This window comes from Cricetulus griseus, chromosome 7 (assembly GCF_003668045.3).
Source record: "Cricetulus griseus strain 17A/GY chromosome 7, alternate assembly CriGri-PICRH-1.0, whole genome shotgun sequence".
NCBI classification, from domain to species: Eukaryota; Metazoa; Chordata; class Mammalia; order Rodentia; family Cricetidae; genus Cricetulus; species Cricetulus griseus.
The window spans coordinates 111589264-111603746 of record NC_048600.1 but is presented as its reverse complement, the minus strand read 5'-3'; the positions used below and the strand labels follow the sequence as shown (position 1 = coordinate 111603746).

General features: G+C 47.6%; 1 protein-coding gene and 1 non-coding gene across 4 annotated transcripts in view; both read left to right on the top strand.

Moving 5' to 3' along the window:
* Ikzf3 (IKAROS family zinc finger 3) overlaps positions 1-13921 on the top strand; it is a 93857-nt gene extending 79936 nt beyond the window's left edge. For all 3 annotated transcript variants that reach the window (XM_027424133.2, XM_027424132.2, XM_035447666.1), the window contains one exon: positions 11131-13921. In XM_027424133.2, the coding sequence (XP_027279934.1) occupies positions 11131-11834 (704 nt within the window). In that variant the 3' untranslated portion in view covers positions 11835-13921. The remainder of the gene's footprint in view (positions 1-11130) is intronic.
* On the top strand, positions 2937-3125 carry LOC113836574. Its single transcript, XR_003486919.1, has one exon. It is a non-coding gene; the product is annotated as a U2 spliceosomal RNA (small nuclear RNA).
* Positions 13922-14483: the final 562 nt, after the last annotated feature.

The window sequence follows — 14483 nt, the reverse complement described above, 5'->3', positions numbered from 1 at the left end:
CTACAAAACAGGGGAGCATTTGGTACTGTTTCTTAGATGGAGCTGGTGTTAAAGATGCTGTTCCTTCCTCTTCGCTCTGAACAGCATCTGTTGCATAGATTTATGCAACTTACACCAGTAAAATGTTCAAGATAGCATCTTGGTAAAATTTTGCAATGATATGTTACAAGTTGGTTCTGTTAGCATGCTCTAACTTTTTTTTTTTAATGTTCTAACATATTGCCACATTTTCTTGAATTTGATTGAGAGCTCACTTTAACAGAAAGTGGTTGGAGAAAAACATGGATTTAAATAACTCAATTTGACTTGATCACTTGTCTTGCTGAAGTTAGTTTTTATGTCGTTGGTTTTCACATTGTCAAAAGCCACTGCAGAACGAGATGACTAAGAGACAATTATGTCCATTAAAGTGTTGGGGACTTACAAATGGTGGGGCTATTTCGTTACTCGCCCAGATGTTTACACACTTGTGACCATGGTATCTGAAATAGATTTGTAGTTGTAAGCAGCTTAGCTGAATGTGTCAGTTTTATTGTAAATTGAAAGTTGGTGGTATTGAACAAAAATAGCAATCACGTGAGCGAAAGCCTTCCTCAGCACCAATAATATTTTCAAATTTGTCAATATCTTTTTGTAAAGCTGCTTGCTGCTTCTGAGTTCTGACTTACCAAGTGCCTGTCTACTTTTAACTCTAAGATTACTCTGGTATAGGTAACAATTTATAAGTAGACGTTCATTTGAATTATATATTGAAAAAACCCATAGATTTCAAAATTACTGAAGTTGGTATTTCTGCTTATTTAATTATTTAGCTGGACATCTTTTGTGTCCTTTTAGTCACTTAAAGAATAAAATGTAGCACATGTCTTTAATCTCAGCACTCACAAGGCAGAGACAGGTAGATGTGTTTGAGACCACCCTGGTCTACATAGTGAGTTCCAGACCAGCTGGGGCTGCACGAGAAAAGGGTGTGGTGATAGATGAATGAGTTGTGATCCAAAGGTATGGTGGATTTTTCCTACATCCCCAGCACTTGGGAGGGAGAGGCCAGAGAATCAGGAGTTTAAGGCTATCCTCACCACATAGTGAGTTTGGTGTCAGCCTGGGCTATATGAGAGACCCTATCTTTAAAAACAGATCTGTCGGTCAGTCAGTGAACCCACCAATAAATCATGTCAGACTGAAGCTGATGTGTTTCAGTTTAGGGAGCTTGCCCTCTCCTAATCATTTTACCTCCCCTTGTGGAGTCATGTCAAGGAGGCATGTGGTGACTTCCACAGAAAGACTAAACACCGCAGATCAGTCAGGACACTGGAGCATTACCTATGTACCTTTGGACCTTACTTGTGTGGATAGACACTGGTAAATGCGAAAGAAAGCCTGGGTCATTGTCTCTATAAGCGTATCTTAACGGGAGGACTGTTTTGCCTCTAGAAATGGCTGAAGCTGATGTGGGAGGAGCATGGGAAGAGAGGGGTGAGGAAATCCAAGTCATGAGTCTTAGTTTCAGTCCAGTTTTAGTCAGTGCTCTTAGACTGAAGAGAGAGGGTACCTTATCCCCATTGGATTAAGCCAATGACTGAGGCAAAGCCCTACTTACTGTGGTAGGTTTTGTTTGTTTTCATGTTTTCCTATGTCCACATCCACTTGGCTCTGCTGTTACCTCAGAGAGCCGTCCAGTGGTTTCTGACTGTAGGATTTCAGACCATCTTTGGATGCTCTACAGACGTGGACTTTGGAAGGTCTAGTTTCTCTCTTTTCTGAACCATTGCATCTTCTGGGCTCCAGGATGGGGAACTTTGCAGAATTAGCTCTCTGTTTATTAGTAAAGCCTGTTCTTTGACAAATTCGTATTCGTGATTGTGCCTGGTTACTCTCCTTTCTGCTCTCTCTTATCCCCACCCTCATCCCTGACAGTTGCCCACCTCTTACAGACTTCTTTCCCATATTCAACAGTTTGGTTTCATTTAGTGTCCCAAGGAGTTAATCTAGGGCTGTCTTGTGATCCTAAACTTGGAACTAACTGTAGAGCCCAGTGGGCTCACAGGTTGTATCAGCTGCCTCTTGGTCTTGGTTTTAGCTGAAGTTGCAGCTTCAGGACCAGAAAAATTAGGGCTTCTTTTTTCCCATTTTTTATTTTTATTTTTTTGTATGTGATAATATAGCACAATTAAGAAGGCGCACGCCTTTAATCCCAGAACTCGGGAGGCAAAGGCAGGCAGATCTCGGTGAGTTTGAGGCCAGCCTGATCTCTAGATCAAGTGCCAGGATAGGCTCCAAAGCCACACAGAGAAACCCTGTCTCAAAAAAACAAAAAAACAAAAAAGAAAGAAAGAAAGAAAGAAAGAAAGAAAGAAAGAAAGAAAGAAAGAAAGGTCAGGCAGAACCAGCTTGTGTTTAAAACAACCTGACTGTGGAATTCTGACAGCTTCTTCTCAAGACTCTGAAGATAGAGCATTTGTACCATACACCAGTGCCCAGTTTTGAGGGGTTTTTTGTTATTGTTGTTGTTGTTGTTGTTGTTTTTGGTTTTTTTTTTTTTGAGGATGGCTCCCGGCTCCCGGGGCCCTCAACAACGTAAGGTAAAAGCCCTAGTAGTGGGTGGCATTCCCAGTCCTTAAAGGTTTGTGTTGGTTGAATTGGTTTTTCTTCCTCCTTGAGGAAAAATTTATTAGAGCTCAGTTTGTAAATAAACTAATTACATTTCCTCAGATCCATGTATTTACTCAGGGCAGTGCCGTTCAGCCTGCTCATTGTTCTTGTGTCTATTTATTTACCATACAAATAGAAACTGGGGGTGGGGTGGGAGTAGGGTATCACTTATGTCTGTAACTCCAGCCCTTGAGAGGTGGAGGGAAAAGGATTTGGAAGTCAAGGTCATCCTCCCAACGCCAAGGGTAGCCTACATGAGAGCCTGCCTCAGGAAGCAAAGAAACGATGTTTCTCTGCCTTTTGGCTAAGATCAAGGGTAATATCTGTTATCAGTTTAACATCTGATATGCCCTCTATCCAAGGACAATATATTAAATGGATTTTTGGAGCTAGGAATTGGGATGGGAGCTTGGTCCACTCACTCCCACCCATTGCCCTCGTACTGCAGAACCTCCAGCAATGGTGCAGGAAAGAAAATAGAGTTTTCTTGTCAGACATGTGGAACTCTTGTTCTGGGGCACGCTCCTAATCTAGCATTAACTCGTATTCTAAGCCTTTGCTTAGGAGATTCTTCTTTTTAGGACTCTCTGGAGTCAGACAGATCTCTGTGAGTTCCAGACCAACTCTTGTTCTGCACAAAGAGTTCTGGGCCTGATAGAGTCAGATAGTGGGACCCTGTCTCAGAGGGGGAGTTGGGGCTACACAAGCATGAGGATCCATTCATAGTTCACCCCGCCTCCCCTCGGAACCCACATAAAAGTTTTTGTAATACCATCAGCAGACAGACAGATCTAGTTGGCCGTCCTCTCTAGCCAAACTGGAAGCTCTAGGTTCAGTGAAAGACTGTCTCAAAAAATAAGAGGAAAAATGATTAAGGAAGACACCCAAGGAGGGCCTCTGACCTCCACTTGCACATAGGCACACACACACACACACACACACACACACACACACACCAGGATATGCACATACACACACCAAAAAGAGAAAGAAAGAAAAATCATTTAAAAGGGAAACTCCTAGCCTGGCGTTGGTGGCGCACGCCTTTAATCCCAGCACTCAGGAGGCAGAGGCAGAGGATCTCTGTGAGTTCCAGACCAACCTGGTCTACAAGAGCTAGTTCCAGGACAGCCTCCAAGGCCACAGAGAAACCCTGTCTCGAAAACCCCAAAAAAGGGGGGGGGACTCCTTGGATCAATTACCTGAGCCAACCGTTGTGCTGGAAAGCTCTGGAGTCACCAGAAGGAAAACAGAACATCCCCTGTGGCATGGCATCATATGGGACGCAGCATCGGGGGCCCAGACTGGTGTCCCCTCCCTCTCTTTTTCTCTCCCCTCCCTTTACTCTCCAAGACACCATTTTCTGAAAGGCTCCTGCCGCCAGGGAAATGGCACTGTGTGGGCTGTAAAGAATGAGTCACTCCCTTTAATCCTTGCTAAGAGTGAACACACAGCTCTCACACTAGCCCTGGCTGCCCTGGCCTCTTGAACCATAAGGGCAAAGGTCAAATAGAACCCTCAGGTTAGCTGACCCCTTCTCTGGCAGGGGCAGTGTGTCTCTTATCTACATCAAGATGGTTTCTTTCCAAACGACAAGACAGACTTGCTTCTAGCATCCTAACCTGAGTCTTGTCCTGTTACAAATAATGTTTGGCCATACTTTGGGTCAGGCTAGCCTCAAATAGTTGGCCCAAAATAGAGGGCAGATTTCTCTCCCACAAGGAAGAAAAACATAACTTGTTTCTGAGCTTTCCTTTTTCCTGGTTTTCATTTTTTTTCCCCTTGGGAGTGGGACTCACCACATCTCATTTTGAAAAAAATAAAATATGTGTTACTTTATTATCGAAAGTTCCCGTGTTAAAAAGAACATGAAAAAAAAGATTTTTGTCACTGGTGGTAAACATGTGAGTGAGGTTTTGACACTTCTGCAGGCACCATCAGCTTTCTCTGTGAAGCGACAGAATGAAAAGTCACCTACTTTGGTTAACAGAGCAGCAGGAAGCAGTTTTAACACCTGTTAAAGAGTAGCAAGCATCTTTTCTCCCAGCCCTTCCCAAAGTCTTGGTGTCCCTGGTTCTGCATGCATTATGATGTCAACACATTTTAAGGATGTGGGGACATCCAGCGAAGCCCTTTGACTCAGGAAGGAAAGAACACCAAAGCACTGGGGGAGGGCGGAGGAGAAACACAGCTAGATAGAGCAGGGCCAGACCCAGGTCTGAGGTGCTGCCACAGTCCGGGGTGGCCCTCCTTCCCCAGGAAGTCACTAGAGCAGCTCATGCACCTGTTCTGTGGGAGCTTCGGGCAGCCAGAGTCTGGTCCCCGAGAGCTGGTGGCAGGGAAGTCCCGAAGGCAGTTGTTCTAGGTGCAGAATATGTCTCCTTGAGAAAAGAGATGTCTTGGCCTACAGTTCCTTAAGGACAGATGACACCCAAGCAGCATTATCACATATCAGAATGTCACAGATGACAGAGAACTCTGTAGCACACAGTATAGTCTCCAGGTCGGGCCTCCTCCCTGTCACCCCCAGAGTGTTTACTCTCTGCCCCCACTCCTGATGCTGCCTGTCTCTGTCTCCTGAAGGGAACACTAGGAAATGCTAGTAATTCCAGCTCCCTCAGGTTGAGATCAGAATCCACACAAATGCTGGGCCTTGCTTATCTGCCTGCCTTTCCCTCCCTCCCTTCCTCCCTCCCTTCCTCCCTCCCTCTCTCCCTCCCTCCCTCCCTTCCTCCCTCCCTCCCTCCCTCCCTCCCTTCTCCCTCCCTCCCTCCCTCCCTTCCTTCCTTCCTTCCTTCCTTCCTTCCTTCCTTCCTTCTGTGCTTGCAGTAGAGTGAGAACACTTGTGAGATACAATAGGAGGCAGCAAGAAACACACCGAAGTGACCTGAGAGACTTCACGTGAAACCCGTGTATTTCCATCACCCACCATTGACTGTAGTGTTGGGTTTGCACTGTTTTTCTGGAGCTCAAATCATTTTTTTTTTTTTTTTTGGCCGTCCTCTTCAGACGCTAAAACCCCTTTAAGTTGCTCCCAGTAGAGTGAAATCTGAGGGACTTGCCTCCACGAGCCGCGCCATCTTCAGTTCTTCACACTCCTCTGGACCCTTTCCCACTTCTGCACGGCCCTTTCCGGGTTCTCCTCCCCTTTCCGGGTGTCCCTGCCCCTGGTTCCCTGTGCCCATCCCCACCTCTTGCTGTAGCTGTGACTGCCTCCACCACCACCTCTGGTTCCAAGGACACCTGAATAATGGGTGCGTGTCTATGTGCCCATGCTATCTGTTGCACACCTTCCAAGCGTCCCACAGTTTTCTCTCCCCACTCTCTTTTCCACAGTATACTTGATTCCTCCGTGAAGCCAGTGTGGAGGATGCTGCCTTGTAGAGAAGTGGTGTAAACGTGGCATCTTGTCTGTAGGGTTGCAGTGATGTGCGTGTTTCCCAGAGCTTAAGGAACAACAAAAGGCTCTCGCTTTGCGAGTGCCGTGTGTGCCAGGCGCTCGGTGAAGCACTGTGCGGACACCACCACTCTGCATCGTGGATGCTCCCCACATCCTGGATGGAAGGAAGGAAGGAAGGGAGGGAGGGAGGGAGGGAAAGGCAGGCAGATAAGCAAGGCCCAGCATTTGTGCGGATTCTGATCTCAACCTGAGGAAAGCTGGAATTACTAGCATTTCCTAGTGTTACTAGTATGTTGATGGTGGTGAGAAGAAAGATTAAAGTGACACAGTGGTTGCCACGAAACGCCCTGTGCCGTGGCTGTGGGAACTGTCCTAGCAGAGTATTTCACTGTCTGTGGAGGACTGAGCCACTATGGGCAAGGAAGCCTCTAGCATGTATTGAGACGTGACTCTTGGATTGTGCCCTGGTTCTCCATTCACCATGGACAACCTTGGAAAAGGGAAGCCCCTGTTGGAACTCTCAGTTCCTCACCTGCCAGAGATGACAGCCAACCTTAAAAGCTATCAACCCCAAAGGACTGATGAAGTGGGTCAGTGAGCTAAGTCTCTAACACAACACCCAGTACCGCGGGGCCTCAATAAAAGTAGTTTTATCATTAGCATCTTATATATAAGGCGCTGTGTGAAATGTAAGGACCACAGTGAACGCATTCTACAGGGGGTCTTGACCCTAGACCCTGAGGACAGTTCTAAGTCCGCATGCCCAACCTATAAGTCTAGGCTTCCAAGTTGACAGTCAAAGCCAACAACCCTGTCCCCTCCCCGCCACCATTGCATCAATTCAGGTGGTCAGGAGTTCACTGAGAATCACTGACATGTAGGTTGAACATCTTTAAGAAGGTTCCTAAGGAAGGAGGGGCCCAACCAGGCAGGCTGGGCTACTGTATTTAGGACTCATTGTTGCCATTTGTGTTTTCATCAGAAGAAAACCTCTGTTCCGCCTGAATCTGGTATCATGAATCATTCAAAGGTGTGGTTCGAGTTGACTAGATCTGGACTCGAGGCTCTGAGCCGCCTTGGAAGCAGTTATACTCTTGTGGTTTGACTAACCTTTTTTATGAGTGTGTTACTAAAGAAACGTGAGCTATTGGCTTTTCAAATTACCGTAGCCTAGCCCTTCGGAGTTTCATACTCATTGAGTCATCGGATCTGCAGGTGACTGATAGCCATCTGCAGCGATCAGGTTACGGTAACTGGGAGATGAGGGGATCTGATGGGGTGAGCCTGTGTGCCTGAAGATCTGAGGCGCTCTGCTGTCCACCTTGAACAATGGCCTGCGCTAACCACACAACTCAGGCACCTGTTTCCATGCTTCCAGGGACTTGCTTTCCCCTCCTGCCTTGCCTCTTTCCACTTGTGGCATCCCAGCTGTTTGGGGAGAGATGCTGTGGGTGGCATGGGCTGTGAATTCACAAGCTTGGGTAAGGAGATCCCAAAGCACACTCCTGGGAGAAAGGATGATACAAAAGGAGGCAGCGATGTGCCTACCCAGCCCTGGAAACTTCCTAGAGCCTCTCCTGTCGTATGAAAAGACATTGGACATCTCCCGGTATTTAGGAAGTCTGGCAGGGCCAGCCACACCGAGAAACCGGATTTCACCAATCCTGCACCATCCCAGGGGAATGCGCGTGTGTGAACACAGGATTGTCTGTTCTTTGTGTCATTGCTGCCGTCAATCATCATCAAGGGACCTGGAAATGGTTACTTTGGCAACATCCATTTCTGTCGCTTCCTAGTGAGCTGCCATGTTAGGGCATTTTTCTTCTCCTTGGTTTCTCTTTTCTCTCAGATATAGCTTAGAAAGTAAACATGTCCCGGAGATAATGGGGAAACAAGGTAAATGCATCTGATGGACTGGATCTCCTCGCTGGCCTCTCTGCCTCCAGGCTCGTTCTGGCACATTGCTGTTACATTCACCACAGCCTCGTTTCCTTAAAGGCATTTGGCACTAGCTGTGCGGTATTCAAAGTGTCTGCCATTTGGCCCTGCTGTATGTTTTCAAGGGTTGTCTTTTGATCATGATACTCAGATTGGACCTGGGGCCTCACACATGCTAGACAAGCGCACTTGCATTGAGCTATATCCAGACCGGTTTCGACAAAACATTCACAAGTCACCCAGGCTGATCTTGAACTCCCTCTGTAGCCAAAACAGCTCTTCAACCTGATCCTCTCCCCTCAGCTTCAGGAATAGCTGGGATCATAGGCCTAGCTCTTTCTTTTTGCCCCCCCCCAGATCTTTCTTTCCCACAATACGGGATACAACCTGCCTAGAAGCACACAGGACATTTATAGACTTTGATCCCTGAGAAAAGAATACCAGGGTCAGTAAGATGGCTCAGCAGATGAGGGTACTTGGTGTCAAGCTGGCGACCCGAGTTCTAAACTGAGGTCCCATGTGCTGGACTGAGAGAACTGACACAAGTTGTCCTTTGACCTCAGCGAGCATGCTGTGGCGCACATGTGTACCCCCTTATACACAAAACAAATAAATAATGTTAGGAACGAGGAAGGAGGAAGGATGGATGGAAGGGTGGAAGGGAGGAGATGCTGGCATGTGCCAGGTGCTGTGTGTGTGCTGGCGCTGTTCTCAGTTCTTTCCAGTGGCCCTGTGAGGAGTGACTGATCATTTCACACAAGTGCACACTACTAGTAGACGATGGAACCAGAATGAAACCAGTCCAAACTAGTGCCTGTGACTAAAGCATGTCTCACCACCGAAGCTACCCCAGTGTGTGGACATTACAGTGTGAGGCAGTGTGACGTTTGAGAAACCCTCTATACAGCTCTGTCTCCCTGCCCATGTCCTTTCAGCCTTTATCTTCTCTTCTCCCTCAGACAGAACAATCCAGATCCTGCCAGTTCACCAAGACCCTCCTCAAGACTTAGATTTTTTCTAAGAATTCATTTCTTCCCCAGAGTACTTCTGAAAGTTTTGTGTCCCCTTAATGTTGAACTATACAGTTGATACCAAAAGGCCTCATTTTGCCTACATGAGATCTTACAGTACCCCCCTTTTAAATTTTGTTTTTACATTCCAACAGCAGTTTTCCCTCCTTCCCCGCCTCCCAGTCCATCTCTTCCACCACCTCTCCCCACCCTCACCTACTCATCCTCTCTTCAGAAAAAGGGCAGGCCTCCCATGGATATCACCCAGACACTGCATATCAAATTGCAGTGAGACTAGGCAGCTCCTTCTCTTATTGAAGCTGGATGAGGTAGAAGTAAAGGGTCCCAAAAGCCGGCAACAGTGCCTCCCTGACCACCATTTTTTAAAAACAGAATATGAGGTCTTCCCCTGATTCAAACTCAAATGGGGCATTTAGAATAAAATCACAAGCCTCCGTAGATGAACAGTCCTTCCAGAAAACCCACACCATAGTTTAGCTCCAATTTTGGGTTGTTTTTTTGGTTTGTTTTGTTTTTGTTTTTGTTTTTCCTAAACATCTTGTTTCTGTCCTGCTAGAGTGGAGACTGATCAAGAACAGACACTGAGTCCCCTGACCTCTGACCCCTGACCCCTGTGTTTTCTTAGGGTGCTGTTTGCTTTCTTTCCTTTCTGGACCCTTCTCTTGAGGCACTGACAAACTTGGAACCCTGGAATGCCTAGGGAATGATCCAAAAGAGAAGGACATGGACGACAAACCTCTCCAGGATCCAAAGTCAACACAGTGACTCAGGAGCCACATCAAGCACTGTCCCATCTCCCACACTCTCTCCTCTGTCCCCTAGCCATGGTGCCCATCGCTCCCTGCCTGCTCCAGGGCCAGAGAGCCTCCTTCTCTTTCCTAACACACTGCCCTCGGTGTGTGCTGCTGCTGTTTTCAGAGTTTCTTGGCAGTTTGACATGAGAGTGGGCAACCACAAGAAAATCTCTTCAGTTAGGTGTGCAATGGGTGCTAAGGATCCAGGTGTAACAAGGATGCATCTGCCAATCAAAGATCAGTACCAGGTGGCAGGCATGATGGTTTAGCCTGCGTCTTCTCACTCAGGAGGCCGGTGCGGGGGACAATGATTTAAAGGGCAGACTGGGCTATATAGAGCAAACCCCGTCTTAAAACAATTACAAACAAGCCTCCCTCCCCCTCCCAAAAGCAACACACTTTAAGAAATGGGTAGAAGTTGTTAAAAAGGCTTTCCTAGCACTGGGATGTCAATCAATTGGTAGAGTGTGTGCCTAGAATGTACAAAACCCAGGGGTCCATCCTCAGGACCAGGCCTGGTGGTGCATGACTGTGCTCTCAGCATTTAAGAAGTGGAGGCATCAAGAGGGTTAAAGGTCATCTTCAGCTATATATTGAGTTCAAGGCTAGCCTGGGACACAGGAAACCCTGTCTATCTTTTTTTTTTTCCTTAAGGGAAATAAATTAGAAGAGAGCCAAGCCGCAAGCTGCTATGGCTAATCACTGAGACCCCTACTATTTGCAGTACCTAATATTACAGGCTGAATAAATTTGGTTTTTTGAGACAGGGTTTCTCTGTGTAACAGCCCTGGCTGTCCTGGAACTCTGTAGACCAGGCTGGCCTTGAACTCACAGAGATCCACCTGCCTCTGCCTCCCAAATGCTGGGACTTTAGGTGTGCACCACCACGAATAGCAGTTTGGAAAGTGGCAACACTTTAAAGTGCACATTGTGAAAGTGTGGCAGCCCCAGGTCCCTGCTCAGTGCAGCCCACCTATCCCAGCTTGTACTGATGTCTGTGCTTTCTGTGCCCCTCCCCCCTTCTCCAGCAGACACACCTCCCAACACAGCTTCTCCTAATGACACCTCCTTGCCCCTCTCTTTTATCCACTGGCTTAATTTAGACAATTCACATATGTGGCTGGTGGATAGCACCTCCTGAGACTGTCTGCCTGTGGAATGGAGCCCCCCTCTCCCTCCCTGCCCCATGGCTGTATGCCAGTGAGCAGCAACCACAGCTTACCCTCCCTCACTTCTGGAGGACTCCGGAAAGTAACTGTGCCGCCTCTCTGCTCCCCGCTATTTCTTCGGTAACCTTGCCTCTCACTCTTTCCAGGTGAGAAGCGTCACTGCTTTGATGTCAACTACAATCCCAGCTACATGTACGAGAAGGAGAGTGAGATAATGCAGACCCGAATGATGGACCAAGCCATCAATAATGCCATCAGCTATCTTGGGGCTGAAGCCCTTCGCCCCTTAGTCCAGACTCCACCTGCTCCCACCTCTGAGATGGTCCCAGTCATCAGCAGCATGTACCCTATAGCCCTCACCCGGGCTGATATGCCCAATGGGGCCCCGCAGGAACTGGAGAAGAAAAGAATCCTCTTGCCAGAGAAGACCTTGCCTTCTGAACGAGGTCTGTCCCCCAATAATAGTGCCCACGACTCTACAGACACTGACAGCAACCACGAGGATCGCCAGAATCATGTCTACCAGCAAAGCCACATGGTCCTTCCCCAGGCCCGCAATGGGATGCCACTCCTGAAGGAGGTCCCTCGCTCCTTCGAACTCCTGAAGCCCCCTCCCATCTGTCTGAGAGACTCCATCAAAGTGATCAACAAAGAAGGGGAGGTGATGGACGTGTTTCAGTGTGACCACTGCCATGTCCTCTTCCTAGATTATGTGATGTTCACCATCCACATGGGGTGCCACGGCTTCCGTGATCCTTTCCAGTGTAACATGTGTGGATATCGAAGCCACGATCGCTACGAGTTCTCCTCTCACATAGCCAGAGGAGAGCACAGAGCCATGTTGAAGTGAGCATCAGTCTCCGAGCTCACCATCTGATGATAGCCTTACCCAGTAGACTGAACTCAAACCCACAGTCCTTCCCAGTTATGTTAGCACTCAGTCATAGTCACACAAGAGGTCAGGGAAACACTGTCTTCGACCGGAGACTGTTTGCACAGCCATCATATTACTTTGTGAAACCTTCCTTTCCCAACAGTTGGATTTGATGGGATTTAAAAGCCAAAGAAGTATCTGGTTCATTATCTTTTGTAGCAATAGACAGCCATCCGGCAGAGCTTGTTGCCAACTGGAACAGTCCTCGATGGGCTGCAGGAGACATTCACTGGGACATAGCAGCCATATGTGGAAAAGTCTTTTGATCCTATGCCCAGATCCACATGGTGGAAGAGCTGACCAGCTGCCCTTGCCCTTGGGCACTAGCACAAGGCAGAAGGGTTAGGACCTAATCTCCTCCCTCCCATCCCAGTCTACCATAACAGTAAGGAAGACACAGCCATAGAGTAAGTACCTGCTGCCAGTAATGGAAGAGCCTATTATCAGAGCTTCAGTTCACATCCTATCACACAAGCAAAACAAAACAGAAGCCATCTGAGGACCCTTCTGCTTCACCTGCCCATCACCAGGGAAAATCTGAGGTGATCTGGCCTCGGCCAGCTGTCTGCAAGAAAATGCTACACCAGAGGAACGGGTGCTTTTAAATACCGAGTGTCACTGACACCCAAGAGTCATCCACTGAGGGGCTGTGGTATTTATTTCCTCTGATTGAGATTGGCAGAGAAAGCTGGGGACATAGCTTAGTGGTACAGTGTTTGCCAACTTTAACCCTCAAAGCACCGGGGGACAAATGAGAAAGGAAGAAAGAAAGAAAGAAAGAAAGAAAGAAAGAAAGAAAGAAAGAAAGGAAAGAGAAAAGAGGGGGGAGAAAGATTGGCAGAGCAGTGTGTGTTGGGACACATGGGTTGGCAGTTCTTGTCACCTTCATAGAGTACTGGTTGAAAAACCCAAAGAACATTTGAAAGTGATTTTACATGTGCACATACACAGAGGACCCAGAATGCACCGCTTAGCATCCCTCAACCCACAGGAGTGAGATCAAGGATGGGAACCAGAGATGTTCTGATCAGGGGCTGCGAGGTCAGCTTAGACTTGTGTGGCTTTTATTTTATTTTTAAAACAGGGTCTCCCGCTGCCTAGATGGGCCTCAAGCTCACTACTAGCTGAGGGTGGCCAGAACTCTGATCCTCCTGCCTCGGCCTATTGAGTACTGGGGTTAGACATGATCACCATCAGGGTTTGGGGATTTTGCTACCTTAAATTGGAACTGCCACATCCCACTGAGAGTCTTGGAAGTCTGTCTTGTTCTGTAGATGGACCAGCCAGCTTTGTCACTACAGGCCAGACACCAAGACATCAAGAAGATCTGGAATAGAGGTCACCAAATGAGTGTGCCAAGCTTATATCTGCTACTAATTAGTGTGTGGTGTGCTTTTGTACAAATCATTTAACTCTAAAAGCTAACTTTCCTCAACCATAAAATAAGAGTTGGATTTAGACCTTCTTGATGGTCCCTCCCGGTTTTGATACACGATTATTCAGTAACCACAGGTTATTTTTAAACCTCCTGACGTGTGGGCATCAGGCAGAAGGGACCACACGTGAAAATGTGTTTCATATCTCTTTGGCGTGAAAATGTAAGTGCGTTAAGTTTTTCCTTCAGCCACTGAGTCATGAACGTGAGGAGACCCTGTGGAGGAACAAAGAACAGGAAGGTGGTTTGGTCTTGCCAAAGCGTGCACACAAATTGTCATCTGCAGCGACCAGGGACCTTTTCTTTCTTTCCTTTTTAAGAACTTGTGTTAGGGAAAGTAAGTTCTGCTTACAGGGACAGCTCCATGGAGCCTATTTACAAATTAAGAGCTAGCTTTATGAACATCTCTGCCACAGCCAAGAATCCTGAGTTCCTGGTAGATTCACATTTTCCTTCTAAAGGGCTTATGGATCCGGCTCTCACTCAACTCATTTAATTACATGCCAGTAATTAAAACGTTTCACCTCAGACACAGAATGGCTTAGCCTGCTTTGTAGCATGGTGTCTGTCTCAGGGAAAGCGGGGTGTGGGGGGGGAGGGGGGAGGTGGGGGCATGAAATTCCATGGCAACAGTTCTGTGTGCCTGAGGCTTCAGCTAAAGGGCTGGGTGTCTAGGCATCTTCAGTACACCACTGTATCTCAGCAGAGTTGGATCTGAGCTGTGCCACATTGTTTGTGCCCATTGTAAAAGAGGACCAGCCTATTCTACGCTTGAGATCGTTCACATCCTGTTGACTTGGTGGGGGTGGGGGGTACAACGGGAGGGAGGGAGGGAGTTGGAAAGCAGGGACTAGAAGGGGAAGATGTAGAGATGGGCATTTTCACCAGAGTGCCGTTGAAGTCTGCTACACACACACACACACACACACACACACACACACACACACACACACACTTTGTCATCTCAAGATGGTCAGCTACCTACCATTCTACCAGCCCAGAAACCTCCACAGATTAGACCCTGTCCTGTGGGCATGGACTTGCTGGATGACTTCCATCTCCTGAGGCTACTTTCTGAGTGACTTTCACACTTCACAGAGTCAGGCAGAGCCTCAGCAGGGGTCCTCGAC